The sequence below is a fragment of the Myotis davidii genome, unplaced genomic scaffold, assembly GCF_000327345.1.
Source record: "Myotis davidii unplaced genomic scaffold, ASM32734v1 scaffold461, whole genome shotgun sequence".
NCBI lineage: Eukaryota > Metazoa > Chordata > Mammalia > Chiroptera > Vespertilionidae > Myotis > Myotis davidii.
The window spans coordinates 1,335,742-1,362,312 of NW_006295825.1; the positions used below are offsets into that span (position 1 = coordinate 1,335,742).

Consider the following 26,571-nt stretch of genomic DNA (forward strand, 5'->3'; position numbering starts at 1 on the left):
TGAAAGCATGGAACAGAGTGAGGAATCTCAGAGGGAAGGCGGGGAGGGTGAGTATGTGGGAGGTAATCAACCAAGGATCTTGTATGCATGCATATATGCATGGCCCATGGACACAAACAATGGGGCAGTAAGGACCTGGGGTGGGGGACAAGGGCAGGCTGGAGGGGGGGCAATGGGAGGGGGGGTAAAGGGGATATATGGAATACTTTCAACAGTTATTTAAATATATATATACCTGAAGCAAATATGATAAATTGTTAACATTTGCTAAATCTTGGTGGTAAGTGGGTGTTTGTTATAGTAGTCCCTTAATATTTAAAAAATATCTCTTAGCCCTGGCCAGTGTGCCTCAGTTGGTTGAGCATCATACTGTGCATCAAAAGGTCGCTGGTTCGATTCCCAGTCAGGACACATGCCCAGGTTGTGGGTTCAATCCCCAGTTGGGATGCATGCAGGAGGCAATCAGTAGATGTTTCTCACATAGATGTGTGTGTTTTCTCTCTCTCTCCTTCTCTCTCTAAAAATCAATAAAACATATTTAAATATATAATCCTTTAAGTTTATTTTCTCCATATATTTGTCTTCAGTGCTATGAATCTGTCCTCATGTACTGGTTTATAGAGGTACTCTATCATGTGTGCACAAACATGTCCTGACTCATTTAATACATATTTATTGAGCGTTTCTACATAGTAGGCACGGTTTTAAGTGCTACAGATATAGTAGTGAATAAAACAAAACCATTGCCATCTTTCTGGAGAACACAAAGGAGTGGAAGATGAGGTTTTTGCTAAACCTGTAATTTTTTGTTTCTTTATAAATTAAAATATCTGAAGCATATGCACCCCTGTGTTTATAGCAGCACAATTTACAATAGCTGAGATCTGGCAACAGCCCAAGTGCCCGTCAGTAGATGAGTGGGTAAAAAAGCTTTGGCACATTTACACCATGGAAAACTAAGCAGCAGTAAGGAAAGAGGATTCTCTTACCCTTTGAGACAGCATGGAGGGACATACTGTGCATCAAAAGGTCGCTGGTTCGATTCCCAGTCAGGACACATGCCCAGGTTGTGGGTTCAATCCCCAGTTGGGATGCATGCAGGAGGCAATCAGTAGATGTTTCTCACATAGATGTGTGTGTTTTCTCTCTCTCTCCTTCTCTCTCTAAAAATCAATAAAACATATTTAAATATATAATCCTTTAAGTTTATTTTCTCCATATATTTGTCTTCAGTGCTATGAATCTGTCCTCATGTACTGGTTTATAGAGGTACTCTATCATGTGTGCACAAACATGTCCTGACTCATTTAATACATATTTATTGAGCGTTTCTACATAGTAGGCACGGTTTTAAGTGCTACAGATATAGTAGTGAATAAAACAAAACCCTTGCCATCATAAAACATATTTTAGTGGTGAGAGGCAGATAATAAGAAAATATGCAATATGCCCAATGGTGGTAAGTGTTATGCACGGAAGAAAAGCAAGAAAGGGGTGATAGGGAGGACTGGGAAGGTCAGATGAAGGCTTGTTGTTGTATATAAGGTGATGAAATAATAAAGCAGGTGGGACTAGAGAATTGAGACTCCTTTGGGAGTAGCAGTTATTTAAAACCAATGTATGAGATTATTTAGAGAAAGGAAGGAACATAAGAGATCACATTTAATGATCAGGAAAAGAGAGAGGATGCTATAAAAGGAGACTGAGGGCCTTGGCCAGGTGGCTCAGTTGGAGTGTTGTCCCATACACCAAAAGTTGTGGGTTTGATTGCTTTTGGATTTGATCCTGGTCAGGGCGCATATGGGAGGCAACCAATTGATATTTCTCTTCCCCTTCCTTTCTCTAAAATCAATAAAAAAATATATATATCTTTAGGTGAGGATTTTAAAAAAGAAGACTGAGGGTTGACCATAAATTTGATGGAAAGGGACCTGGAGAGTGTGATGCCTGAAAAGCCAAGAAAAAATGTTTCAGGAAGGGAGTCATTAGTGGTATCAAAATCTGCTGAGGGGTTGGATAAAATGAAGACTAGGAACCAACTACTTTATTAGATTTGGCATCATTAAAGTTGTCAAGGTGTTCTTTTAAGGAATGGTGAAATTAAAACCTGTTTTGGAATGGATTCAGGAGAGAATGGGATATAAGGAAATGGATATGGCAAATTACTACTCAAGTTTTGGTATAAAAGAGCTGCAGAAAAATCTGGCAGTGTCTAAAAGGGGTTATGGAATCAAAAGGAAGGTGTACATACTAGTAGATAATTCCTAGTTTATCACTTCTGCCCAAATTTTGGACTTAGCATAAAATCTAAATTTTTGTGGCTTATTTTTGTTTTAAAGGGTCAGATTTTCATGTTATGCTTTTGCTAGGAAAAAATACATCAAATTTTACTTTTGAGAGAAAAGTGGGCAGTAGCTCCAATAAGATGCTCACAAAACAGCCAACTGAAAATAGCTAACAGAGAGCAATCTTTTACATCTTAGATTATACATACTAGAAAGATCAAAGATATTCCATTTTATTAAGTTATTACCTTTTAAAATTAATTATATTTTCTTTTTTAATTCAGTGGGGATCCGCAGTATACTTATGTTATAAAAAATCAGTGGCAAAAACTAACACTATATCTTACAAAGCTGGTAAGTAGAATTTTTCATGGATTACTTAATATATAAATGTATTATCGGAGCCATTAATATTAAAATAAACAAAACCCATTTTACAATGTGTTAGTATCAGGACTGAGACTATAACCTATGTCTTTTGATTCTGTTTTGTTTTCATCCATACAGTTAATGGGAGATTAATGTTAAAAGAAGGCATGATTTTTTAAACATTAGGTTTAAATAAATAACTAATAAGTAGAAATCCTCTAAGTTTTTAAATCAGTAGAAAATGGGGAAAAGTATTTTCTAATTAAATTAATGTTTCTTTAATATATCAAATTTAGTCAAATCTATAGTTCATATGTGTTTCATAATAATCTGAAATATTATAAGCTAATTTGTGATTCTATAATACATAACTGAAATTTTCAATTGCCAAAAACCTCAAAATAGCAAACATTCTCATCTTATTTGTAGAGCAGATTCAGTCTTTTAAACAATACTAGAAGCCCGGCGCACAAAATTTTTGCTCGGGTAGGGTCCCTAGGCCTGGACGGCGATCAGGGCTGATCGTTCTGCATTGCCCCCTGTTGGTCAGCACACATCATAGAGAGCGATCAAACTCCTGGTCTCCTGGTCAAACTCCCGAGGAGACACTTTGCATATTAATCTTTTTATATATATAGGTAGTTTTAAAATCACATCATAGACTATTACTTTCTGTTCTAGCTTTGATTTTTTTAAGATCTATGTACAATTTATCACTATTTCTGAACTACTTAAAGCCTATACTGTAGCCTTATGACCTAAGAAAGTAGTAGACAATTAACCGTAGACCCTCATAGGATCTACTGGTTGGCCAGCATATAGTTAGAGAATTTGAGAACTGCCTTGGCCCTTAGTATATCTAGTTCATCTCACTTTATAAATGAGAAAAGCAGAGTCTTACAGGTATATGATTTGTTCAGAATCACATAGATATTAGTGGCAAACCAACCACTGGTATTCCTAATTTATCATTTTGCCTTTAAGGTTATATCTAGTGATGGTTTCCACTTGACCTTTACTATTCAAGTTCAGGGAACCTATTTTCTATTTCTAGTCCCACAAAATCCAGTACAAGACTCTGCTGGATGTTGTGTTCAGTAGAAGATTTCTAGACCACTTTCTAGACTAGTCTATTTAATATGAAATCATAGGTCACTTAAAACTCTGTCTTCATATAACTTGGGGTTATTCAGAAGCCAGATTTGAGTTGATACTATTCTGAAGACATCGTTAATATGTGACTCTTCTATTTTTATTAGTATTTTTTTGTATTTGTGCTAGAAGTTATGTATGTACTCCTATAGGACATCTATTTTAATGTGTAAAACACCCTGAGGGAAAGTTATTGAGAACTGATGAAATGGATATATGCAGGTAACCATATTGAAAAAATTAAAAAATAGTATATTCATGTGCTTTAAGGTGGTAGTTTGACCACAAACTGAATTTTTGAATATGTGTGTATGTATATTTCTTTAGAATAATCTTTTCTTGTTTGCCTTACTTAAACTTCGTGGATTAAGCTTGAGAAATATTAAGCAGTTAATATGAATCATTATATTTGAGGATTAAAATCTATACAAATCCTACTGAAGCATTCAATTATTTGATGAACATACAGGATGGAGCCAGAGGAGGTTCACAGTTGTTCATATGGAAAATAATGCATTAATTAATAAATAATAATACAAGAATAAACTCTGTGTTTTGCATACTCACAAACATAAACCTACTTTTGCCTCACCTAGTATATGTAATGGTTTGAACTTTGAAATGTGTTAAATAAAGCATTTCAACATCATTTAAATTACAAGCACCTAATTTAAGAGATGATGACCTAATATTTATTGTTTTTATAGGTCTAATTTGTAGATATCCTCAAGAAGATTATGAGTCATTCTCACTCCCAGAATCTGTTCCCCTATTTTGTTTACCAATGGGTGCAACTATTGAATGTTGGCCATCAAATAGCAAATACCCTCTTCCTGTATTTTCTACATTTGTGTTAACTGGAGCCTCAGCTGAAAAGGTACTATGTGTTTTAACAAATTATATCAGGAAATTCTTGTACACTTTAAATTTAAGTTTTATATAATGTAAGGAACAGTAGGAAAACATAACTGATTAAATTGAACCTATAATACCCACCTCTTTCATTTGGTTGAAGTAACTATATCCAGGGACAAAGGAAAAGAGAATTTTTATGCTGTTCCATATACTCAAATGCTTTCTTGTGAATATGGTGAAAGATTTTTAATTGTCATATGATGATCCTTCATTGCTTTATTTTTTGTAATATAGAAGCTTTGAAAATGATACAAAATACATTATTAATAATCAATGCTATTTAGAATCATAGGCTGTTATAGCTGGAAGGGGCCTTGGAAATTTAGTCTGACACTCTCTTTTTGTAGATTGAGAAATTGAGATCCAGAGAAATTTAGTGAATTGCCTGAAGTTGGAATTTGTATTTCCCTATCTAAAATTGTCCCACTATCTACTAAATAATAGTTCTTAATAATTTTCTTATAGAGAATATTGATACAATTTATTTCACTTCTATGAAACAAATACAATTTAATTGAAACACCTTTTTGAAAAAATATAGAGATATGAGAGTAGCACTTGTGTAGTTTTAAATTTTTATTTTATTTTTTAATGTACTTCAAGAAAGCAAAGAGTGATGTCTGTTCACTACAATGTTCCTGGTACCTAGCACCTTGCCTAACTCATAGGCATATAATGGCTCATAAGTGGCCTGGCTCACCCATTAAATATTTAACTAATGATGTGATTTGAATAAATGACATAAAATGTATTTAGTAAATATATTACTTGTTTTCTAGGTCTATGGTGCTGCTATTCAGTTTTATGAACCATATCCTGAGGAGAATCTCACAGAAAAACAGAGACTTCTGTTGGGTTTAGCATCATTGGCAGATGGGAAGTCTGACAGTTCCAAAACAGTTCACACTAATAAATGCATCTGCCTTCTTTCTCACTGGCCTTTTTTTGATGCATTCAGAAAGTTTCTGACTTTTTTGTATCGTTATTCCATCTCTGGACCTCATGTCCTTCCAATTGAGAAGTAAGTTAGAAACCTTCTTGGTTCAAAATGTGGCAGATCTTTCTATTATGTGTGGTATATTTGTACTTGTAATTGAATTTTACTGGTAAATTTTATATGGAAGCTAGATTTGTCAGGAGTTATTTGGAAAAAAGAGTTTGGTGGTTTCAATCAGGAATATTTCCCTATTAGACTTTTGCAGTCATGCTATTTTTAATAACTTTATCTCTAACAAAATAAGTATTTCATTTAAAAAAATATATTTTTTTTATTGATTTCAGAGAGGATGGGAAAGAGAGATAGAAACATCAGTGATGAGAGAGTCATTGATCAGCTGCCTCCTGCACCCCTCTACTGGGAATCAAATCTGCATCACAGGCATGTGTCCTGATTGGGAATCAAACCATGACCTCCTGATTCATAGATTGACATTCAACCACTGAGCCACACTGGCTGGGCATTGTTTCATTTTTTGATGTTCTTGTGAAGTTTGGAGATCCTAATTGGAATTTTTAAAAAATAGTTTTATAATTCTTATTTTGCATATAATTTGTGTTTATTATGGACCTTTAAAAATATTCCTCACTATTTTTAGATGTAATGAATTTAAAGGAAAAATTAGACAAGTGCATTTTTTAAAAATTTTAGTAATTTACTTTAAGGTCATTAAAATATATGAATAATTTTTCAAGTAGTAAGATCTGATGCAAATGAGATCTAAATATCTACATTGTCTGACTATTTATTTTATTTTAAAAATATATTTTTATTGATTTCAGAGAGAAATGAGAGGGAGAGAGAGATAGAAACATCAGTGATTGGCTGCCTCCTCCATGCTCCCCACTGGGAATCTAACCGTGACTTCCTGATTCAGCCACAGAGCCAAGCCAGCAGAGAGGACTGTTTGTTTTATACCATCAATCACTTAAGCTCTTTTGTGTTCTTAGGCAGAATTCTCTGACTCTAATGACAGTTGGAAAGTGATAGGATTATCCTAAGTACATTGGTGTACAGGATTATTCTTTAATTTTTTCTTGCACTTTTCCAGTCTCAGTATTCCAGTGCAGCTCTCAGTGTTTTTGGTCTCAGGACCCCTTTAGACTCTTAACAACTGAGTACCCCCAAAGAGCTTTTCTTTGTATCTGTTGATCTTTACTATAGTAGAAATTAAAACTGAAAACTTAAAAATACATTATTTTTAAAAACAATAACCCCACTACATGTTAACATAATTAAAAAAAAAAATAACTGTTTTCCAAAGCAAAAAATGTTAGAAGAGTGACATTGTTTTACATTTTTATAAATCTAATGTCTGGATTAATTGAACACAGGTAGATTCTCATGTGTGCTTCTGTATTTAATCTGTTGCAATATGTTGCTTGGGTCCAAGTATATGAACCTGGCCTTATGCAAATATGTAAGTGGACATTTGAATAGTCTGTTCAGAAAATGGTGGGTTTCCCTTTTTGTTACTGCACCCAGACATGACAAGTGGAGTTTATTATAGGGGTTAGCAGACATTTGGTTCTGTGTAAAACATCCATGGAGACATTTAGTCCACATTGACCCATCTATCTACCCCATGTGCCATTACTAGCTGGTTACTGAGTCAGGGATTATTACTGGCAATACAGCTACAGCAGTTATTAGATCAGTAAAATTTGATAGTATTTCTTATGTATCAATCCTGTAAAACCAAAATTATAAATAACCGTTATGGGCTATCTGAACCCAAAGACGTTTTCTAAGCATGGACATTTTTGACAGTACCAAATATAAAGAATACTTTGTCATGTACCAAATATGCTCATGGATGTTTTTCATAGAACCAAATATTAAGGACCTTTTGGCATGAACTAAATGTTACTGTGGACTCAGTTGCACAAGTGCTTTTCTTCAAGACAACCATTGTACTGCTACGCACAGAAGTGGTTTATACATACTTCCCCTTCCATCACAGATTTTATTTTTTATTTTTAATATACTTATTGATTTTAAAGAGGAAGGGAGAGGGAGAGAGAGAGATAGAAAAATCTGTGATGAGAGAGAATCATTGATTGGCTGCCTCCTGCACTCCCCTACTGGGGATCAAGCCTGCAACCCCGGCATGTGCCCTTGACTGGAATCGAATCCAGGACCCTTCAGTCGCCCGCCAACGCTCTATCCACTGAGCCAAACCAGCTAAGGCCACAGATTATTTTTTTAAAAATACACTGGAGCCCTGGCCGGTATGGTTCAGTTGGAGCGTGGTCCCATACACCAAAAGGTGGCAGGTTCGATCCCCAGTCAGGGTGCCCATACAGGAGGCAATTGATGTTTCTCTCTCACATCAATGTATGTGTCTCTCAAATTCAATCAACATATCCTCCCGTGAGGATTTTAAAAAAAATTAGTTTTGACCTTGCAGATCCTCCACGATGGGTTTTGGAGATCTGTAGATGTTCATGGAGTACACTTTGTTTTCTGCTATTCTAACAACTTCAGATAATTCAAGCAAAAGTGTGTCTTGGAACTCGTTCCCCTCATCTTTTTTTTTAGGTTATGAGTACCTTCATGGCATAATATGCTTTTTTTATAATTCCCAAAATGTCTGGCAGTGTCTTATACATAGCAAGCAGTCAAAACATGTTTGTAAAATTAATACATTTCTCTTTTATTATCTCTATCCTGTTGAAATTATCCCAGTTCTGAAACAAAGATGATTTTGAAATAATACTTAAGAGAAAAGTAATACAGAAATAAAATAACTTTTTTCTAAAAAAAGGATTTTTCACTAATGTTGCCTTTTTTCTTTTTCATAGTGCTCAAAACAAAACACATCAATCTCACTTTTTATCCATTTCTAGAAAAAAAAACCCATAAACTCAATAATAGAATTTTTAACCTGTTATTAACCCCTTCCCCGGCAGAAACGTGTATACACGGTTTCACAAAATGTTCTTTTTTCAGTCGTCGACGAGTATACTCGTCTAAAAACTTTACCTTCAAAAACCAGCTACATACGTACCATTCTAAATAATTTCATCTAGAAACTTTCTGAGGAAATACTATTCTTAACCACAAAAATGGGAAGAAAAAATAATTACAAACTATTTTCATAACCAGCATCAAAAATACTATATAGAACCAAAATAAAAAAATTAGTCTGAAAAAGAAACGTTTTTAACAAAAAAATTATTGGGGAAGGGGTTAATAGAAAGAACAGGCATTCCTTGGAGATATTGCAATTTCCAACCCAGACCACTGTAATAAAGCAAGTATTGCAATAAAGTGAGTTGTAATCTTTTTACTGGTGGAGAGTTTTGCATTTAGTTTGTAAAAGACACATCTATAAAGTTGTAAAGCGAAGTGCAATAAAATAAGGTATATTGTTGTTTATCTTTTAGAAATAGTAAAACTCTTCCATTTTTCTGGAGCACTCTAAATGGTGTTTCACTTTTAAAATATGAATAGTTGACTAACGTGTATATTACAAATGCACTGTCCACATCTCCGGAATGTTATATATTATCTACTTAGGGAGAGGTAAAAGGTAAGATGGCTTTTGAGATATTCATGACATAAACATTGTTGAATGTGAACAACTATTAATATGAGAAATTATTGAATTTAAGTAGAAGCAACTTTAATGGGACAAATTATTTTTGGTTGTTTGTTCACTTGTTTTCATAGTAGCAGGGATTTCGAAATTATAGGTTCACAGAGCTTTTGACATAACTTGGACTTAGGATGACATGTTGACTTTTGTAGCATATGGTACTCACTTTGGGATTAATTGTTTTTTTGTTTCTTTGTTTTTAAGGCATATTTCTCATTTTATGCATAAAGTTCCTTTTCCATCTCCTCAGAGACCACGGATTTTAGTTCAGGTAAGATTTTCTTTCTTTCTTTTTTTTTTTTTTAAATATATTTTATTGATTTTTTCCAGAGAGGAAGAGAGAGAGACAGAGAGTTAGAAACATCGATGAGAGAGAAACATCGATCAGCTGCCTCCTGCACATCTCCCACTGGGGATGTGCCCGCAACCCAGGTACATGCCCTTGACCGGAATCGAACCTGGGACCCTTCAGTCCGCAAGCCGACGCTCTATCCACCGAGCCAAACCGGTTTCGGCAAGATTTTCTTGATATAAGTACCCTGTTGAATGAACTATTGGCTCTGTCAAAATGTAACATAGGAATAAAAATTTAAAATGGGGAAAAATGAGATTGAAAGAGAACAAGATGCTAATTTATTTTGGAGTTTGGGCCCTTCTTTCTTTAATAAAGGGTTGCAGAGTTAAAGAAGTAGGAAGCCGTAGACATTTTGAACACAAAAAAGGAACTTATTTTCTTAAATTTGTTCTCAGTGTTTGAAAGTTTCTCAATGGTTTTGGCATTGGTCTCTAAGATAAGTATATTACAGTATATAGAAGGGAAAGTTGTGTATTTTCATATATTGCATGAAGGAATGCTCATATCTTTGTGATGGGGGAAGTTTAAAATGAACATAAATCAGCCGTGGGCAAACTACAGCCCGCAGGCCGAATCTGGCCCATTTGAAATGAATAAAACTATTGAAAAAAAAGACCGTACCCTTTTATGTAATGATGTTTACTTTGAATTTATATTAGTTCACACAAACACTCCATCCATGCTTTTGTTCCGGCCCTCCGGTCCAGTTTAAGAACCCATTGTGGCCCTCGAGTCAAAAAGTTTGCCCACCCCTGCCATAAATTATTTCCCCATCTCTTTTTCCCAGTTGACTTTCTTTTTTTTTCTTTTAATCTTTACTGTTGAAAGTATTCCATAGATCCTCCTCCTCCCCCCCCCCGCAATTAACCTTTTTCAGCCTGCGACTTTCTTGTTCATATTTTTTGTCTTGATATGTAAATTTCTGCTTATTTAATCATCATTTATAAAGTGATTTACATTAAGACATTTTCATGTAACATCACTATGTGTGCTGTACTAAATCTATTGCAGCCATTATTGGGGTGTCATTCAAAATTAGGAATCATTTGACAAATAGATATTTACAAATTTGTAAAAATTTGCATAAATTTGAAAATGTGGATAAAAATAACTGCATTATTGATACAGATAAAATATCTAGAAAAATATCATTTGATAAGTTTTATTATCAATCTGCGTATTTACATATTAATTCTATCTTACTTCTTGGTATTTAGTGCCAGAATATATGTAACAGTTAGTTTGAACACGCATAAAACATTTGTTTTATAGCAGAAGTTGGCAAAATGTTTCTGTTGAGGACCAAAAAGTAAATATCTTAGTGTTTACAAGCCATTTGATCTCAGCCCTGTTCTTATTACACAAAATTGGCTGGAGGTAATATGTAAATGATGAGTTCCGATGAACTGTTCATAAAAACAGGTAGCCTTTGGATTTGTCCTGGAGGCCATAGATTTGCTAACTCTGGTTTTATGGTATTAAATTAATAATTTAGTCTTTCAATACAGATTTGTTAAAATAGCATTAGGGAAACATTGAAGAACAGAAGAAAAGATACAGGGCTTAGAATGGAAGAATTGGTAGTCAGAAGGGGTCAGTAATCAGGACATATTTTCAGGATCTTAGTAAGTGATTATACTGATGAATGAATATATTGAAACTTCATCATCATTAATCTATATGTTTTTTACCAGAAAGTTGTGTTTAAAGTTTATCTTATATTTCAAATACTTTATTTTAAATCTTCTTCCAGTTATCACCACACGATAGTCTGATCCTCAGTCAGCCTGTTTCTTCACCTCTTCCACTAAGGCAAGTAAAACTTCATTTCTGCTTATTTCTCTAAATCTAGTGTTAGCTCAAATAACATTCAAATATTTTCTCTCTTTCCTAAGTAAAATTTCAAATGTTGACGTAAATATTTTCATTTAACTGTTTTTTATCTAAATTCCATTTACTTAATATTTAGTTTAACATTCTTAAAAAAAGAAAGACTTTCGAGGTAGTGTTTGGTATTTTGTGTATCCGTTTGTTAAGTACTATTACATAAATAGGTACATATGTATGTAGATTATGAAAACAATTATTTTGAGCTTTAAATATTCTCTGGAGAATATCCAATGTAATTAACTTTCCATTTAATCTCAAAATAAAAAGATACGTATAAATATTAAACCATGGGGTAGAACAATGTATTTCATCGCCTTAAAAGAAGAAATTATGAAATATATTTTTGATATCATTTCTTGAAATTTAATTAGCTGTATAATTTTTCTTGCAGAGAAATAGCTACAATATAATTATTTTGTAGCACACATCTAAGGGAGACTCGGTGCCATCTTTGACATTAATTTTGTAAAAATTGCAGATTATTTCATCACTAGGTCTTGGTCCAGAGTGATCAGTGTTTTCTTAACCATTATTTAAGCCAAAAATAAACTAGAAATACTAAGACTATATTAAAATGATTCTAAATTACCCAAGGACTTTTTTTTTTGCTAACAGCTTTTTTGGTATATATTTCACATATTATACAATTCACTCAATTAAATTGTACAATCTACTGGTTATATTCACAGAGTTCTGCAACTGTCGCTATAATCAATTTTAGAACATTTTAATCACTCTAAAAAGAGGCCCTGTATGCTTTAGCAGTTTACCTTCCCTATTTCTCCCATCCCTACACACGCAAACACACACACCTCCCCAGCCTTTGGCAACAGTTAATCTGTTTCTGTCTCTACAGACTTGCCTATTCTGAACATTTCATAAAAATGGAATCATATAATATTTTACCTTTTGTGTTTAGTTTCTTTCACTTAGCATAATGTTTCCAAGGTTCATCCATGATGTAGTGTGTACCAGTACTTCATTTCTTTTTAGTTCCAACAAATATTTCAGTATATGAATATACTACATTTTATTTATCCATTCATCAGTTGCTAGACTTTTTGGCTGCTATGAATAATGCTGCTGTGAACATGTACAAGATTTTTGTGGACATATGTTTTCATTTCTCCAAGAGACTTTCGTTACTAATTTTGCTTTATTTTAAAAAAATCCAGTGAAGCCAATTATTTATCACTAGAGGCCTGATGCACGAAATTCATGCAAGAGTAGGCCTTCCTTCCCCGGCTGCCATCACCAGCTTCCCTCTGGCTGCCAGCAGGCACCTGGGACCCGGGCTTCCCTTGCAGCCCCAGCTTCGTCTGGAAGGATGTCCAGTCTAATTAGCATATTACACTTTTATTATTATAGATATTACGCTTTTGTTATTATAGATTATATAGACAAAACACTGGTTGGCTTACAGAGTTATTTGTCAGCATTTTTTTACTATACAGATGTATAAGTGGTTTTTTTAAAAATATATATTTTTATTGATTTCAGAGAGGAAGGGAGAGGGAGAGAGGGATAGAAGCAGCAATGATGAGAGAGAATCATTAATCGGCTGCCCCCTGCACAACCCGCACGTGGGATCTAGCCAGCAACCCAGGCATGTGCCCTGACTGGGAATCAAACCATAATGTCCTGGTTCATAGGTCTATGCTCAACCTCTTAGGTGTCTAAGTTTTGGTTATGAATTTGCTTTGTATTTATATCATTACTTGATAGCTCTTGCATTCATACTACTATTATTATTATAATATGAAAGATTATTTGTAATAATATGGGAGGTGGGCCTGTAAGTCATGAAGTTTTTTTTTACTATTATAGTGGGAGATGAGCCAAAACTTTCATTGAAGGATTTGCTTTCAATCAAAGCATACTTGTTATAAATTAAATTCTTTATTTGGACATTATCTACATGGTAGATCTTCATATATAAAATAAAACATAATTTTTCATTTTCCATAATGAATACAATGCAGAAGAATTCAATGATTTTGAAACTTCATAAAACGTCATTGTTTTCATAATGTGTTTCTGATGCAGTTTTCCGTACATAAGATCAGCAATAACATTTAAAGTTGAATATATAATACAAAATTCTACCCTAATCATGAATTTTTTTCATTATTTTGTGTAATGAGGCTATTGGATCTTTATTTTATTAATTATATATTTTTGTTTGGATTGACAGTGGTGGTAAGTTTTCAACACTACTTCAGAACTTAGGCCCTGAAAATGCTGTGACACTACTGGTGTTTGCAGTAACCGAACATAAGATTCTCATCCATTCCTTACGGCCTTCAGTGCTTACTAGTGTGACAGAAGCATTAGTGTCTGTGAGTATCACAGTTTCTTATTTTGAAAATATGTGATTTAAAGCTATTTTAACTCAAAGTGTAATGAATTTTTATGTTGTGAAAATAATTTAAATTTTCTGACCATTGACACTAGTTATAATTATTTAATTCATTTTCAAGCATTAGACTTTAAGTCTAAATATTTAAAATATAATTTTTTGTGCTTGCTGATAAATTATGCTTCAATGTCAAACAGCTAAATATTCTTCAATCTTTTGTTTATCCAAGATGATATTCCCTTTCCACTGGCCATGCCCATATGTTCCTCTCTGCCCACTGGCTTTAGCCGATGTCCTGAGTGCACCATGTCCATTCATAGTAGGAATTGATTCAAGATACTTTGATCTCTATGACCCACCACCAGATGTTAGTTGTGTTGATCTAGATACCAACACCATTTCTCAGTAAGTACATTTTACTGATTCTACACCCACTAATTTTACTTCATAGTCTATGTGTGTAATTGTTTATTTTATGAATGCTTATTAGAATTTCCCTTCAGATATATTGTTTTTGTGTTTAGGATTATTACCATCTTTGAATCAGCTCTTACTATATTCAGGGGATAGATTTAGGGCATTGGAGAAGGTCTTATTGGAAAGAAAATGTACCTTTCATCCTTAGCTTTTTAAATATTTAAGAAACATTATAATCTTATGCTTACCTAGAAATTTAGCAGAAGGAAAATTGAAGTTAGAAATAGAAACAAATGTATTTCCCTTTAGTCAAATGGGTATGGGTGAAACAAATTGAATTGAAATACTATTCCTTGATTAGTATTTCAGTACTATTCCTAGCATAGTATAATATTATTTAGAATACTGATAATTCATATCAAAATTAATGTAATGTTTTTAAATTTTTAAATAACCTAAAAAAATTTTTATTGTTGACGCTATTGCAGATGTCCCCTATTTCCCCCCTTTTTGTCCACCTTCACCCAGCCCGCCCCGCCCCCTCCTTTGGTCCTCATCGCACTATTGTCGGTGTCCATAGGCTATGTGTGTATGTTCTTCAGCTGGTCCCTTCACCTTCCTTTATCGAGTCCTCCTAGTCCCCACCCCTCTGTCATTAAACCACTTTTAAATTATACTTTATTTTACCCTTATATCCTAGGAGTGTAAGGATTTTATAAGCTTCTCTCTTTTGTTGGAATAATATTTAAGTTGTACTACTGGAGCTGTATATTTGTAGCTTTTTAATAATTATGTGTTTCTCTTAGATCCCTTATTTTCAGTTTAATCATACTTATGCTATTTAGGAAAAAGGAAATTGATGCAGTGACCACATTGAATCCACAGGACATGCTTAGAATAACTAGTATCAGTAAAGCCAAAAGCTAGTATGCCTTTTATAACTCATGTATGTGTGAAATAGGTTTTTCTTCATTTTAAAATATGCATGTGTTATATTAAAGCTTTTTAATTTAATCTTGAAATCTTACATTAATTCTAATTTTGTCTTATGTCAAAACTTCAAATACCTAAATCATCAGAAAAGTTAAGCAAAAAAAAATTTTCTAGTATAAAACATGTCTGCTGTCAAAAAGCTTTTATTCAGAGAAAGCCTAACCAAGAAAATATAGAATGTATTTGGTGGGTAAAAGCCATTTTATGTATGGGATCAATAGAGTCAAAGATTATTTACTAGGAATATTTAATTCTTTACCTGGAATTTTTAACTCTTTAAATATTAAAGTAGTATCTCTTTTCTTTGCCATTTGTTAATGTTACATGACAGTGTTTTTAAAAATTGAAATTAAGGACGGTAAATGAGTATATACTAGGTTTATTTCAGTGATAAATTACATTTCCCTCTTTTTATACTTTCCCTCAGTTTGTTAGAAGAATTTTTTTAATCCTCACCTGAGGATTGATTTTAGAGAGAGCGGGAGGGAGGGAGAAAGAGAGAGAGAGAAATGTCGATGTGAGAGAGAAACATGAGTTGGTTGTCTCCTGAACGTGCTCTGACCTATATATGGACCCTGACTGGGAATTGAACCAGCAACTTTTTGGTGCATGGGAAGATGCTCCAACCAACTGAGCCACACCAGCCAGGGATAACAGAATTTTTAATTATTATTTTATCTTTCTGTTTTGGTCACTAATGAATTAAAGAATCAACAAAACATGAGTCTTTTGCATTCATTAGTATTCTTCCTTCTGGATATTATCATCCTTACAAACCTAAGGGGGGACTAAACTAGTTAGCTAACAGTTTTTTACCTTCATCCAGAATTTCTGAAGCCTCAACCTGAAATTTGAAAGAAAAACAAATTCTGAGCATGGAATTTTTGGTTTCCTTTTCCCTCTCTGACTCTTAGGTACATATAATACAGAGTATATTATTAATGTCAAGAAATTTCTGAAGAAAGGGAAATTAGAATCTTATATGTGCTAGTCATAAAGCTGTATGCATAGTCTTAGTTGTCTCATACTATTCTCTTTATTTTGTGAGGTAGTTTTTATTAACCCTGTGACAGAAGAAAACCAAAGCTTAGATTTTTAAGTAATTTATCAAAAGGCACATAACTTCCTGCTACAGCAGGAAGTCGGGGGAGGGGGGGAGGGCAGGAGGGGGGTGGGTAAGAGATCAACCAAAGGACTTGTATGCATGCATATAAGCATAACCAATGGACATAAGACACTGGGGGGTAGGGGAGGCCAGGAGATTGTCAAGGGCGGGGGGGAAAAAAGGAGACATATGTAATACTCTTTGTAATAGTTTAAGCAATAAAAAAATAAATAAAATAAAATTTAAAAAAATTGTGGGTGGTTTAGCTAAATCTATAATGTTTAATGGGGAAAAGTATTAAAAAAGACTTGTAATAAAATATTGAAATTTGTCAATTCTAGATGGAAAAAGTAACTTATATATTATTGTTATACTCTGTGATCTTTTAAATGTGTTAAAGCTTTAAAAAATCAATCTATACTAATAAAAGGGTAATATGCTAAAAAAAAAAAAAGGCACATAACTTATACTTCCAGCGCTGCATTTTTGAAACCATCACTGTCTGAACTCCAAACTAATACATCTTATCACTAATTATTGGCTAACTATTTATGGAATAGTTACCTTGTAAATGAGGTTAATATGAATGCAAATGCAGAGGGCTATCATAGATCCAATTTCAGATGCTAAATTAACCTGTCCTACTCAGCCAAGTTTTAAAGTGAAGATATCAAGAGTTAGAGAAGAAAATTATTTTTTGATGTAAATAATTAGGTGTAATGAAATAACATATTTTTCATTCATTTATGCTACATCTTGAATACCTTTTTTGCTAGGCATTGGGAATAAAAAGGTAAACCAAGTACACTCCCTTTTCTTAAGTTGCTCATAATCTAGTCTAAGGCAGACATGCATACAGTGAATGATAAGACACAGTGAGAATACTGTGTTGCAAAGTTTTATCAAGAAAATAATATAAATAGTGTTACTACGTTGTGTTCTCACTGTAATGTAGGATTTTATGCTCTTGGTCACATTATAAATGAAATAAAATCTTCACAGCAGGACACCTGCAATTTGACCTTGCCCTATCTATATTTTTATTCCGATTTGCAGAAAGATAGGATAGATTCCAAGTCAGTTAGTTGTTCTTTGTCTGCTTAAGCTTTCCCATCTTTTTTCTTCGTTTAGTTTTCAAAGTGTTATTTGTCCTTTTGTTCTGTGGAAAGTTTAGGGAAATTGAAAAAAAAAAAGTTCAGCAAGTTTCACTCCACACCTGTGCTATATCGTTGTCTTTGGTGGTTAAAACATAGTGATGTACTTTTCTTCTCCTTTTTCTGTACATTTTTAAAGTTTTCTAAAATGAGTATTCATTGCTATTGAAATAAAAAATATTTAATAAAGAATGGAATAAACAAAGTTATAGTTAAGTCCAAAACCTTCATGGTGTTTTATCACCATGCTGTTGTTTTACTCCTACCCCATATGTAGTTTAAAGAGCAACAACTGTATTGTCATAGTGGTACTAAAGGAGATTATAGAAGTTTGTCTTAAAAACAAAGATACCACTTTTAGGGGGGGTTTTTTGTTTTGTTTTTTCTAAAGTTACCACTTCCAGACACATATCCTCTTTTATAGTTTAAAAGTATTTTGGAATGTTCTAGTTTATTTGATTAAGTTAATATTATAGATTATTTCTTTTCTGAAGGAAACAAAAATAATTTTTCTTTTGGGAAACTAAGAAACAGTATTTAAATATGACAAAGTATTTTGATAAGCTCATTGAAAGTTTTCTAATCTATAACAACAACAACAAAATCCACATAGTAGGATTTTCCCAGTATTTAGGTGTCAAAAGACTCTTAAATGGAGTTTAAGAGTAATGACCACCACATTAAATTTGGTAGTGATTGGCATGATTCCAATGCACATGCAATGTACTCATTACCAATATAATTACAAATATTTGAGCTATATTTAATGCAAGGTTTCACCCTCATATAAATTACTTTTTAATATTCAACATTCCAATTTACCCCAGTAATATTTTTCTCCCGTTCACTAGAATATTTTGTTAGTGTTTTCTTTTTTGTTCAACGTGTTTTCTCTTTTTCCTTTTTTACATAATGAAGTATATATTTCCCTTTTCCTCAAAAAAAGGTTCATCTAACAAATGTATTATTTTTGCTATTTAATCTCAGAACTGGTGACAGGAAAAATGTGGCCTGGAAGATACTTCCAAAGAAGCCATGTAAAAATCTGATGAACACACTGAATAATTTGTACCAGCAATTGGCAAAATGTAAGTGTCTAACTTAATTAAAGGAAGTAATTTAATCTGAGAAAAGAACTCCAGTTACTTTGCTGTACTTATAAAAAGTTTATCTAAAGGAAAGTATTTTTACACTCTTAAAGGCAAATGAGCATATAGGCAAAATTTGTTAGAAGCTAAATGAGAGATTTATTTTTGATATCACATTTTTATAGAACCATTTTAGAATAATAAAATTCAAAAAGAGGTTAAACTGGTTGTTTTCTTTAATTTCACTGTTACTGAAACACCATGGAAAAAATAAGCATTTCCACCTGTATATTTTCTTCATACATGGAATAGAAAGTTAGTTTTGAATATATTAAGTGGTTTCAGTTAATTAAAATGCTAATTTCCAATAGGGTGAGAGCTAGGTCTTATGTTTTTCACCTACTGTGCTTTCTTCAAATGATTTGAAAATAGAAACTTGCTGCAAGCATTAGGAAATTAATCAAAATGAAAATTGATTACACTATGGAATATTTCAGTAAAAAGCTATGTAAGAATATCTTGACAGTGATCCAGAATTACTAAGAAGAATGAAATCTTCATTTATCTAATCCTCTTGGTATTTTATAACAATGGTCTATTCAGGGCCCTTAATTTAATACTTACTGTATGAAAAATGGTCAGCAATTGTGTCGCGATATTTGAGGTTCTCATTTATGTAGTAGGTGAAATATAAGCATAGGAAATGGTTTATATCCTGTAGTATACTTGGAAGAGGACATGAACAACAATGTTTTGTTTTGTTTTTAAAGTATATTTTTATTGATTTCAAAGTGGAAGGGAGAGGGAGAGAGATATAGAAACATCAATGATGAGAGAGAATCATTGATCGGCTGCCTACTGCATGCCCCCTGCTGGGGACCAAGCCTACAACCTAGGCATGTGCCCTTGACAGGAATTGAATCTGGGACCCTTCAGTCTGCAGGCTAATGCTCTATCCCCTGAGCCAAACCAGCTAGGGCGAAAGACAATGTTTACAAAGGAAACCTCACAATAAGTAGATATTTTGGATGTGATTCATAAATATTGGGATATTTAAAAAATAACATCAAATGAATAAAATTTTGTCTTATGGAACAAGTAAATTGTGTATGGAATTTTATTTAAATTACCTAGTTAATTGCTTTCTAAAAGTAATGCACTTCCTTTGAATAACTGAGAAGTCCAGCAGTGAATACTTAACAATATTTAAATATTATTAAAATCAATGAAATAGTTCATTTAGCTCTATTGAAGGACATAATTTTAAGCTTAACACTAGACTTTTAAACAATACTGACAGTTCAGGATTGTATAACATTTTCTAGCTTCAGAGTACTTTCACATACATTCTTTTATCTTTGCAACTATGAGGTGAGGATAATAAGGTTGAGAGGTAAAAAGTATGTTCTTAGGAATCATTCAGTTGAAGCTAATGATTAAAACCTTCTGTTCCAATGCCTACATTCTTTCTAATACTTTTACATTTTTAGACCATAAGAACTTGAAAAAACTTGCTAAGATGATTTATTCCTCAAATTTTAAAAAGTTTTTAAAGTCTTAAGCAATCACAAACTTTTTTCTCCTGATCCTTGAAGAATAGATGTCCCATCACCTCCAAATGGAATGTATTCCTACCAACAAGTACATTCTCCTACAGCACTACAATACAACCACATAACCATGAAAATCAGGAAATTAACATTCAAAGTTACTGCCATCCTTATCCTCAGACCTGATTTGAGTTTTGCTAGTTATCATAATATGTAATGTTCTTTATAGCAAAAGAACCCGTTTGCATATCAGATGTTGTATTTAGTCTCAGGTCTCTTTTGTATCCTTTTCTCTAAACAGTTCATCAATTTTTTCTTCATTTTCTTGACACTTTTGAAGATTATACTTACTATTGTAGAATGGTCCATGATATGGGTTTGTCTGAATGTCCTCATGATAAATACAGATCATGTAACTTTGACAGAAATATTGCAAAAGTGACACTGAGTTCCTTGCATAGTATCCTTATCAGATTGAGCACTATATCAATTTGTCCCATTATTGATTAATATGTTCCCTTTGATCACTTGATTATGTGGTGTCTACCAAGCTTCCTCTCTACTTTAAAGTTATTCTTTTACTACCTAATGGCTTTAGCATTGAATTGCTCAGAAAGAGTAAGAGCTGATTTTCACATTTTAATCCCAGAATGTTCCTCCTATACATACTTATATTTAAAAGAAACAAAAGAGGAAAGGAAGGACTATTGCATTTAACCGCATGTCCCATTGCTATGGTTGTTATGATCTTCATTTATTAACCTACATATAGTTATTTTATAACATGAACATTTTTTCTGGTGGTAGTCAGATAAAAAGGGATTATTTTGTGTTCAATTTTTAAATATATATCTATACCTATATCTATATCTATATCTATATTTAATTGATTCCAGAGATGAAGGGAGAGGGAGATAGAAATATCAATGATGAGAGAGAATCATTGATTAGCTGCCTCCTACACGCCCCCTACTAGAGATCGAGCCTACAACCTAAGCATGTGCCCTGACCAGAAATCAAACAGTCACCTCCTGGTTCATAGGTTGACATTCAACCACTAAGTCACACCGGCCAGCTATTTTGTGTTTAATTTGGATAAAATGTACTCAGCACAGCCTAAAAAAATTATATGGCAAGCTTTTCTAGGATTTACATATTATGAAGTTATATATAAACAAAGGTTGAGTTAGCTTGAGCCCTTTTGAAAACAACAAATGTTTATTTTTTTCTTTCAATTTTATTGAGATATAATTGACATACAGATCTATGTAAGTTTAAGGTGTATAGCATAATGACTTGACATACATATGGAACAAATTTATATTGACAATAATACAACTATTAACATTAGTTTTGACTATTTGGAGAAACACTAATACTATTTCTTCACAGTGCAGCAGAGACCAAGAGATGATGGACTAATGGACTTAGCAATGAATGACTATGATTTTAATTCTGGAAAGAGGTTACATATGATAGATTTGGAAATCCAAGAGGCATTTTTGTGTTTCATGGCCTCTATTTTAAAAGGTTATAGATCATACTTAACACCAATAACACAAGCCCCATCTGAGACAGCCACAGATGCAAGCTCTCTTTTTGCCCTACAAGGTGAGTGATTGCATAGTTTTACAGTTGTCATATTATTGAGCTTAACCTCGTGTGATTTAATTGCTTTCTGCGTTAATAGCTCCTATTTATCAAAATATATAACTATTTTGAGAGTATGTGAATAGCAACTCTGTTGGTAATCCATTTCCATAGGACCAATTATTTTTCAGGAATATTCAATATAATACCATTGGCAAAGTATGCATGAAGAACTATTTGAAAAGTACAGAAATTTCTAAACATATACTATTGCACTTGTGTCACAGTTGTGTTGATGTTGATGCTTTTAGCTTTCAGGGAAGCCAGACAATGTTGGGCATGCCGAGTAGCCTGTGATGATCACCTCTAGGCTTGAGCAGCATCAGTATGCTTTACAAATATTATTTTCTGTTCATGCCACAAAGTAAAAAAAAATGTTGGGAAACCCTGGAATGCATTTGTATCATAATGTGTATTTACTTTCTTTTGTGGTATTTAACATTTAAAAGATAAATTTATTTAATAAACATACACTGAGTGGCCAGATTATTATGACCGGCCAGATTATTATGACCACCCCATCAATACTTCATTGACACTTCCAAAAGTACTGAATGTTGAAAACTTCCTAAGCAAATACTCTCAAGGTTTTATTATTATTATTTGCATAACTAATTCACTTCATTGTATTGATGGGGTGATCATAATAATCTGGCGGGTCATAATAATCTGGCCACTCAGTGTATATTGAGTGCCTCCAAATGATAGGCTTTGGGTATATAGAGGTATGCAAAAGATACAGGGTCACACACATAAAAGGAAAAGAAAAGAGAAACATGGTCAGTTCTCCCATAGAGCTTATAGTGAAAAAAATAATCTATAATAATAAAGGCATAATATGCTAAACGACCTTCCAGGACAGCCAAATGAACTTCCAGATGACCTTTCGGATGAAGCCGGGGCTGCGAGGGCCAAGGCAAGCCGCCAGGGCTGTGAGGGCCGAGCTCCTTGTACGAATTTCATGCATCGGGCCTCTAGTTTGAAAATAATACGAATGAACACTTCAATTCACAACTTTAGGTCACAGAAGGCCCTTGTGAGGAATTCACACATGAGCCATGTTTAAAAGGAGGAGTAGAAATTAGGCAAAGGGAAAATAGAAGAGTGTTTTAGGCAAAGAGAACAGTTAATGCAAAGTCTCTGAGATTGGAAATAGTTTAAGTTCATGGGCCCACAAGAAAACCCGTGTTGTGTAATTGAGTGAATGAGGTGGAGTGTGAAATCAGGAAATAAACTTTTACTCTGTTACAGTAAGTATTGACACAAGCATAAATGAATACTAGAGGTGATGTAACTGCTGCTTTAAAAAAAACTATGTATATGGAGAGAGCATGAGCCACATGCACATATCATGCAACACATAAAGGAGGGGGTAAATTGCAATTTTAAGATGCTTTCACATTTACTAGTTTATGTGTAATCTTCAAGGTAGTGAGGGGACAACAGAGACAATTTTGGTTGAGGATTTGAAAGATCTTGATTCAAGTTTCTTTCCTGTTGCTATCTTTGTCAGATCACTTCTACTTTTGGGATCTTAGTTTCTTTTTCTGCAAAATGGTGGGTACAGATGACATGGTTGATCAAGTTCCTTCTAGCTTAAAAATTCTATGAATCTACAAATGATATTCTGACATTGTAAATTTATGTTGAACAGCTTTCTTAAGAAGCCGAGACCGATCACATCAAAAATTCTATAACATGATGACCAAAACACAAATGTTTATTCGCTTCATTGAGGAATGTTCTTTTGTCAGTGATAAAGATGCAAGCCTGGCATTCTTTGATGACTGTGTAGATAAAGTAAGTTTGTCTGCAGTGCTCTACTTATTTTGTGTGACTGTTATAATTGTTATAAATTATGGTTTCTATTTATAAGTTTTACTAGCGTTTAACAAAATCTAAATTAATTTCATCCCATCATTGACCCTTTATTCTGAAAGTTTTGGTGGCCTACCAGATATTATAGTACACAACAACCTCTTGGAAATTTCCTGCAGCATTTTACTAAATCGTGAGTTTTATTTTAGCAGTCAAGTCTGTATCTCTGCCTGCCCACTTACGGACAATAGAACTTTTGTTCAAGCCTGTGGACCTCTAACTTGAGCATTTTGTTGTTGTTAATTCTCATCCGAGGATATTTTTTCCATTGATTTTTAGAGAGAAAGTAGAAGAGAAAGAGGGTACAGGAGAGAGAGGAAAACATCAATGTGAGAGAGGCACATCAATAGGTTGCCTTCCACATGCACTCCAACTAGGGCCAGCATCACTCTTGCAAGTGCCTTTGACCGGAATTGAACCTGTGACCCTTTGGTGCGCCCAACTAGGGCCAGCATCACTCCTGCAAGTGCCCTTGACCGGAATTGAACCTGTGACCCTTTGGTGCTCAGGCCAACCACTCTAATCACTGAGCAACACTGGCCAGGGCTAGAACTGGATGCTTCTGATATAACATTCAACAAAATTCTAATGTAGTTTGAGTATTAGACAGTATAAATGTTAATTTCCAGATTCATGTAATTTAGTTATATAGGAGAATGTCCTTTTTTGTAGGAAGTACACACTGAAGTATTCAGACGTGATGGGTCATCAGGTCAGCAGCTTTCTCTCAAAATATTAAGAGGAAAAAGTTATTTGTATTTGAAAAGTTAGTGTACTTGAAACTTTTCTATAAATTTGTGTGTGTGTGTGTGTATTTTAAGGCCCATTCACAGATTTGTGCACATTGAAAGGAAATTAATTAGAAGGTGGCCTGTGGGGCGAGACTGGGCGAGTTGAGCCAGACACACCCTGGAGCCAATCTCCCAGGGTCTCTCCCACGGTCCCTCCCCAGACAGCTGCACCTGGGAGGTGCCATGGCTCAAAGGGTGTCTGCAGAGTGAGTGGGGTCCCTCTGGCAGATGGGGTCCCTCGGCCTGGCCTGCAGGGATTGGGCCAAAATCGGCAGTCCGACATCCCTCAGGGGTCCTGGAGTGCGAGACAGCATTCTGCAAAGTTGCCGTCACTTGGCAGTTCCTACGTTGAGCGTCTGCCCCCTGGTGGTCAGAGTGCATCATACCTACCTGCCAGTTGTCCGGCCGCTTAGCCTTTTATATGTGTGTATGTGTGTGTGTTCGTGGTTTTATGCCCATGACAGTAGAAAAAAGAAATTATTTTTTTCAACAATTTATACTAATAAGGTAATTTAAAGAAGTCCATCACTTTCCAATTTCTGTGACTGTGAAAGAGAATCAGTGATTTGGGTGGGGGGGCACAACAGCCAAAATATTCAGAAGTTGGCTTAGTTCTGAGTTTAACATGAAAATGTCATTTATTAATTACCAAATGTGTCCTATAAAAATGAGAACTTATACTCACTGTGAAGGGTGTAGTGAGATAAACACTGCATTGGGAATCAGGAGAACTTTCACCCCAGCTATTACACTTGCACTTTAGTCAAGTCCTTTAGTGTTTCTGTGTTGTTTTCTTATCTGTGTGTTTTTTTTTTAATATTGTGAGGAGAAATTATTATAACTGTATGTCTCACAGTGTTCAGAGTAGTATTGTATGAACTAAATAGTAGAAGACATTGTGACTATTTTTTATGGAATTTTGATTAATAAAACCATACAGGTTTCAAGTGTACAGTTCTATAAAACATCATCTACAATACTGCATCATGTGCTTAGCACCCAAAGAAAATCTACATCACCGTTTATCCCCCTATGCTGTCTTCCTCCTCCCACATCCCCCTTTCCCTCTGGCAATCACCATACTGTTGTCTGTGTCTGATTTTTGATGTGTGTGTTTTTGTGTGTGGGTTTTTTTTGCTTAAGTCCTTCTCCTTTTTCACACAGCCCCCCAATCCCCCTCCCCTCTGACAGCTGACAGTCTGTTTTCTGTATCTATGAATCTGTTTCTATTCTGTTTGCTAGTTTATTTTGTTCATTAGATTCCACTAATCTTTCTGGCTTTTATTCCAGTTTATTAGGTTAGTAAAACCAGCTCATCTCATATTATCATCTCATGACAATGTTTAGCTTTTGAATAACATATGGAAAGCAGTAACAAGTTTGGAACCTTGTGTAGGCATATATATACCCTTTCCTTCACTTTATAAAACTTGAGGGATGGTTGATGTAGAGAAGTACTTTCTGTGTTGATGGAGAGTTAAAAGGCTAAGTTCTTGAAGTCCTTGAAATGCTTTGAAATAGGAAAACCATGGACATATGCCATTATCTGCTTAGAACTCAATTCATTTTACCATAAAAAACACTGAAATAAAGGGTAATTAGCTGTAGTTCAAATGATGCTACAGTGTTGTGCTAGAAATATGTATTAAACTTTTATTTTTGATGGGATGGTACTCTAACTGCCTTTTAGGACAGTTTTTAAAAAATCAAAATTCTGAGATATATCAACACTAGAGGCCAGGTGCACAAATTCATGCATGGGTGGGGTCCCTTGGCCTGGCCAGCGATCGACGCCTATCAGGGGGGTTGGCTAGCCAGGGAGAGGGGTCGTGGGAGATTGGCCAGTCAGGGGGAGGGGCCATGGGAGATTGGCAAGTCAGCCAGGGGGTGGGGCCACAGGAGGTTGGCTGGCTTCGGGAGGTTGGTTCTGGGAGCACACTGACCACCAGGGGGCAGCCTTTTGGCAAATATAGATTTCCATGCAATCGTGACTCCAAATGTAGAATATTTCTCAGGAAGGAT

The 26,571-nt window shown here is 34.2% G+C and overlaps 1 protein-coding gene across 18 annotated transcripts in view; it reads left to right on the forward strand.

The window, feature by feature from the left end:
- The window catches only part of DENND4A (DENN/MADD domain containing 4A), an 80,370-nt gene that overhangs the window by 21,003 nt on the left and 32,796 nt on the right, over positions 1–26,571 (forward strand). For 17 of the 18 annotated variants that reach the window (XM_015568497.1, XM_015568486.1, XM_015568487.1 and 14 more), the window contains 10 exons: positions 2,570–2,639; positions 4,514–4,683; positions 5,501–5,742; positions 9,524–9,590; positions 11,428–11,486; positions 13,759–13,903; positions 14,153–14,328; positions 18,580–18,680; positions 21,623–21,841; positions 23,535–23,680. In XM_015568497.1, the coding sequence (XP_015423983.1) occupies positions 2,570–2,639; positions 4,514–4,683; positions 5,501–5,742; positions 9,524–9,590; positions 11,428–11,486; positions 13,759–13,903; positions 14,153–14,328; positions 18,580–18,680; positions 21,623–21,841; positions 23,535–23,680 (1,395 nt within the window). Of the gene's footprint in view, positions 1–2,569; positions 2,640–4,513; positions 4,684–5,500; positions 5,743–7,051; positions 7,139–9,523; positions 9,591–11,427; positions 11,487–13,758; positions 13,904–14,152; positions 14,329–18,579; positions 18,681–21,622; positions 21,842–23,534; positions 23,681–26,571 lie in introns of those variants that run through there. The other variant, XM_015568501.1, reaches the window with a different exon arrangement.